Source organism: Pogona vitticeps, chromosome 2, assembly GCF_051106095.1.
Source record: "Pogona vitticeps strain Pit_001003342236 chromosome 2, PviZW2.1, whole genome shotgun sequence".
NCBI lineage: Eukaryota > Metazoa > Chordata > Lepidosauria > Squamata > Agamidae > Pogona > Pogona vitticeps.
The window spans coordinates 200268683-200274492 of NC_135784.1; the positions used below are offsets into that span (position 1 = coordinate 200268683).

General features: G+C 44.7%; 1 protein-coding gene across 1 annotated transcript; it reads left to right on the plus strand.

Moving 5' to 3' along the window:
• The first annotated feature begins 373 nt into the window (after positions 1–373).
• On the plus strand, positions 374–3909 carry CCIN (calicin). The gene has a single exon (XM_020791327.3). It carries the CDS (start codon positions 774–776, stop codon positions 2649–2651), a length of 1878 nt encoding a protein of 625 aa, XP_020646986.3. The 5' UTR covers positions 374–773; the 3' UTR covers positions 2652–3909.
• The last annotated feature ends 1901 nt before the right edge of the window (positions 3910–5810 follow it).

Below are 5810 nucleotides of genomic sequence, written 5' to 3' on the forward strand. Positions count from 1 at the left end.
AGATTTCTGTAATTGTTATTGAGGGATCTAGCCCTTATGGCATCTGAAGGGCGCACACTCCAGGGCAGTGACGGTGAAACTTTTTGGGCCCAAGTGCCCAAATTGAAAAACAAAAAGACAAAAGACCCAGTGGGCGGTGGCGGAAGCAGAAGTGACGGCAGTGGCAGCGGTGGCAGAAGGGGGAATCCCAGGCATAGAGGTGCCTCGAGGCCCCACTCCGGATCTGCCGTCAGCATCCGTGTGTCGGGGTGCCAGCATAGCGGCTGCAGCCGCCTTCTCAGGTTTGGCTGCAGGGGGGAGGGGAGTAGCGATCTGGCGACTTATGGCTTGTGTGCCCTCAGAGAGGGCTCTGCGTGCCAACTGTGGCACATGTGTCATAGGTTCTCCATTGCTGCTCTAGGGCATCAAAGGGCATGCCCTTAAGACTCAGCTTTTGGCCACAAAATCAGAGAATGGGATGGATGCTGTTTGCCTGGCAGTCTTAGGAGACCCTAAAAATAGAGTTGGAACATATTTCTGCATTATCATCACAAGCACACACTGCTACAACCACAGTCTTCCCAAATCCTAGCATTACCTTAATAGCATACACTGTTTCTGTACAAACATCCTCTAGATAGTATACATTATCTTACCTCTGGCTGAAGGTACAGTACTTCTTTCTTTTTGTACTGTAGCTACTATAGTTTTTCTTCCTCGGTACAAGAATGATAATGTGAAAGAATTCTTTTCAAGATACGTCACAAGTAATTGTGACCTAACAACTACGTTGGATGACATCACCTCCCTTTACTCAGAGTGGGCTTTTCCACACCTGGCCAAAACCTTCTCTAGGTTTATACCATCTCCTGTCATTCCAGACCAGTTTGGTTCCAAAAATGAGGATGCAATTCACAGAAAATCATCACAACAGCTTTATGATGCAGGCCCTCAACAAGCAGAGGAAGAACAGGGAGTTTTGTGACGTGACCTTCAGTGTGGATCAGAATGTCTTCTATGCCCACCTCAATGTCCTAGCAGCTGTGTCCTCCCATATAAGGACCTTGATATCCAGCAATGACATGAAAGTGGAGGATGAGCTCTACATCAGCATCGATGGCAAGTTCCTCAGCGCTGCCTTGGTGAAGGAGATGCTCAACTACTTCTACACGGGGAAGATTCTGATTTCAGAGGAGAACGTGGAGGACCTGCTCAAGGGAGCAAAGTACTTCAATTCTCAGACCCTCAGAAGGCACTGCTCTGACTTCCTCCTCAGGTCCCTCAAGAGAGACAACTGCCTCTCCTACTTATGCTTGGCCACTCCCTATGAATTGAAAGAGGTGACAGATTCTGCCTATAATGGAATACGGGACAACTTCAGTTACTGGGTAGGCCCGAAGGGCACAGCAGACTTAATGAATTGCCCTTCTAACATCTTCTCCAGGCTCCTTAAGGATGAAGATCTTCACATTGAAAACGAGGACCAGGTTCTCCTGGCTCTACTTCAGTGGGTGAAATACAAGAAGGCCGAAAGAGATAAGTTCTTCAAGAAGTACTTTGCGTACATAAATTTGCGCGCCGTCTCCACCAAGGCATTGCTGGCCGCCTCCTGCGAAGTGTCGCTCTTTGCTGACCACGCATTTCTCCTGTCCCAGATAGAAAGTATTTTGATTGACCGAAAGCAGGAGAACCCTCAAAGTCTGATGCCATACCAAAGGAAAGGGGCATATGTGGATTCTGTGATTATTTTAGGAGGGCAGAAAGAACAGGGTAGGTTCAACAGTGGGGTCTTTGCTTATATCCTAGAAGAGAACATCTGGCTGAAGTTGACCGACATGCCTTACAAAGCTGCTGCTCTCAGTGCAACTTCATTAGGAAAATACATTTACGTCTCTGGAGGAATAACAGAGCAGATCTCTGGCCTGAAGACAGCCTGGAAGTATGATATAGACACAAATTCCTGGCTCAAACTTCCAGATCTACCCGTAGGTCTGGTATTCCACACCATGGTGACTTGTGGTGGAGCGGTATATTCTGTTGGAGGAAGCACAGCTCCAAGGAAATACGTCTCAAGTATCTTCAAGTATGATGAAGGGAAAGAGAACTGGGTTCTTGCTGGGAAGATGAGTATTCCTATGGATGCCAGTGCCGTGATCACCAAGGGGGACAAAATTATTTATATTGTGACTGGGAGATGCCTGGTGAATGGGCGCTTCTCCCGGGTCAGTGTCCTGGATTGTTTTGACACTCAGAGCCGGAACATGGTGAAATTAACCACACTTCCCATCCAGTTCAACCACAAACCCCTGCTGTCTTTTCCTCGGGAAAACATTTTGAGTGTACAGAGCCACAAAGAGAGCCTGGAAATAAACCTGCGGAAGATTAAAATTAACACATCTACCAAACTTGTGCCTCTCCTACCAAATAACTGTAGCTTGGATCTCTCACATGCGGTTTGCTCAGTTGGGAATAACAAAGTATTTGTGTGTGGTGGCCTCATGTGCCCAGGGGACAGACATCCTGAGGAGTATTCTATCAATCGGCAAGCATATATGTTAGATCAGTACACAGGGGAATGGAGGCTGTTAGCCAAGCCTCCAGAAGCTCTGGATTGTCCTGCTTGTTGTATGGCTCAGTTGCCCTGCAGGGTTCTCCAAAAATCTGTAGATTAAGCCAGACAGAATTTCTAACAATACATAACAATAAAGGATGACTGGATTGCAGATCGCAGGTGAAGACAAGGTGGCTTCCCTTTGTCTCTTTACCATGGATCATGGTATCAATAGACCATACAATATATTGACAATTGAATTAGTGATTATGTAATGTTTCCTTTTTAGTATAGAATACTTATGTATGTTTTTGAAATGGAACATCGGGGAGGGAAACATATACTTGCCCAGCTGTTTTTTGCAGCAATTGCTGCCACCATTTCCTGTCACTGATACTGATGGCACCAAAGAATGGTGCCACTAAAATTCAGCATCACTGCACTAACTTCTATTTTCTGCTTGTGTGCTTGTGTGTGTGTGTGTATTTTGGGTGCACATGTTGTGGCACTGTCCTGTCCAGTGGACACCTGCCACAATTGCTGGTAGTTTTTGGTGGCAACTGCATTGCCATGGCTCCAAAAACCCCGTGACCACCATCAATGGGTTGGGGGGCTCCAACGCAGCTGCCTGCCTCTAAGTGGTAAGAGCAGCAAGCTTCATTACTGCTCAGGGTACAGTAAACCCGACAGAAGATCATGGGTGTAGCTTCTTATTTGGTCCTGAGGTTGAGGCCTGTCCAAGTACAGTACATCAAGCCACTGAGGCACAACGATGGGGGTAGGGGGAAGAATCAGAGATCTGTGATGTTGAATAGCAGCAACCAACAATGGGTTTGCACAACGAGTTCTTAGAAGAAATGTTTTTCTAAGCAGTGACACTTCCAGGGCTTGAAAAATCCACTCGTCCACTCATCTGTGATGAATGAAAAAATGCTGCTTGACAAGCCACAATTCCCTCCGTCCCTCCCTCCTTGGCTCCTTACCCTCAGTCCATCTCTCTCTCTAATCCTGCAGTCCTCCCTTCCCCCTTCCCATTGCAAAAGGAAAAACAGCCCTCTTCTTGCAAGAGAGAGTTTGAGCGGCACATAGATATCTGCAGAAGAATGTAGAGTAGTCCCATGCTGGAGAATATGGAGATTCTCTGCTCCCAATTTCAACCGAACCACCTGGCTCCTTAAGAGGCCAGGCACTTTTGCTTTCAGTTTTATTTTTGCTGGAGACATTCAAAAGAAAGGCATTCAAAATACAAGCTTCATGACCCCACATGCATGCAGGTAATAATGCAACCCAAGTCTGAGGGTATATTTATTTTGGGTTTGTACACATTGTTATGTAGAAAGTGCCTAGTTTAATTTTAAGTTTAAACATAAATTGCAAGGCTATAGTCCGGCCATGCTGACTGGTGAAATTTTTGACTGACTGGTGAGGCATTCTAAAATTTTTCAAGCCCTGGACACTTCGGTATTGTAGCAACCACTTGTGAAGTCCACAGGCAGTCCTGAATACTGTGGTGCTGGTACTCAGGGTGGGGTGGGGGGCAAGACACCGCTTTGGACCTATATAAGTGTTGACCTAAGCAACTCCATTCATTTATTGGCCCTACTCAGTCTGGAACTAACCATTCGATTTAGGCCAGAGTGGGCTTCCTGAAGATGTTGACAAGGTGTAGGATTCAGCAGGGGAAAAATCTTTTACTCATGTAGTGTTTGGTTCTCTGATCTGTGATGAATTTGGACCTGAAATTCCCATGTTATGTTTATTGGGGAAAGAATAAACCTTGCTTCAAATTCCATCTTTGTTCCCAGAGGGATCAATAAAAAAAATAATACATATCAAAGGCCTATGGCAGTCCTCCTTTCTTGCAGCCTCTTTTACAGTCTGCATGTGGTCCTCCAGATGTTGTCAGGTTGCAATTTCCAGCCCCCTTCATCCCCCATTGGCTCTGCTGACTGGGAACAGCCATCTGGCAATATCAGAAAGGTCACTGGTACCCAACCCCTGCTGTACATATTGCCTCTGGAATTAGAGGGGGGGGGGGAAGCTGCATCAAATCACAGCCTTAAGCTGGTTCAGGACTTGGACCATGATAGTATTTGCACTGAGAAGCAAACTTTTACCAGTGCTAGCAGCAGTTTTTGTTTCCAAGGCAAATGGCAAGTTTGAGAAAAGACGTGTGCACAGTTCTCATCCAGACAGTCATGTAGGTTGAAAATATGCTGCCAGTCTCATTGGTGAAATTTTGCTGCTGATTTATTGTTACTGCTTTACAAGGCATGGCATAAGAGATCACACTTTATTTGACATCATACTACCGTTAAAAGAAATGAGAGCAGGTTATATTTAAAATAACACCCCTGCTGGAAACACATTCTGCCAATTGCTGCAATGTTTAAGGCATAATTTGCACTTGTTTCTCCTCTTGATTGGTTTATTTCAAGTGGAAATGTTTGAACCAAGTTGCTATTTAATTCCAAATGCTTCCCCTCTGACAGTCTATTCACATGGGATTTTAAAAGAGTGTTCTGATATACATATCATCAAAGAGGATCTAATAATAGAGGTAGATGTATTCATCCACATCAACAAATCAGATCTCAGAAAAAGTTCTGCTACCTAGGAGACTACTCAGCAGAATCCCCCAGATTCCTAAAATCGGATTAGGATTTTAGGAGTTTTAATCTGAAAAAGTGAACGTTCCAGCCTTTACAAAGAAAAAAATCTAGCAATTTACATTTCTCCAAGGAGCCAGTCTTCTGTAAAGCTAACGGATCATAACTACACATTCAACATAAAGACACTTCCCCACTACTTGACATTATAAGAGAAATACTTCACAAGAATATATTGCTGCTGGGAAACCTCATACTTTGTGATTTCAGGGGACAGCTCCAGGGAGAAGTAAATCTTGCATGGCAGAGGGTGCAGAAGGGCTACAAAAGTATAATTAGAACAGGAAATTCTGTCTCAGTTGCAACCTGGACATGCATGAGTGCTAAACTGGCACCAGAAGTCATGTAATAAATAGACTGACAAGTATCAGCATTATAGACAATATCATTTTGTCTTTTAGAATGGAAAAGTTCTCTTTCCCTTCATCATATCAGCTTGCTCAAAGCCCTGATGTGGGGCTTTTGCAAGCCAGGCAGAAGGGCATCCATGAAGCTTCTTGCAGCTTTCGCAATTTCATCAACAGGTGAAGGCTTTTACCTAGAGTACTAGTATTCTCCTCACTAATGCTGCTCCTCCTCTCCTATTTATTATATCTTAATTTGAGTTCTGG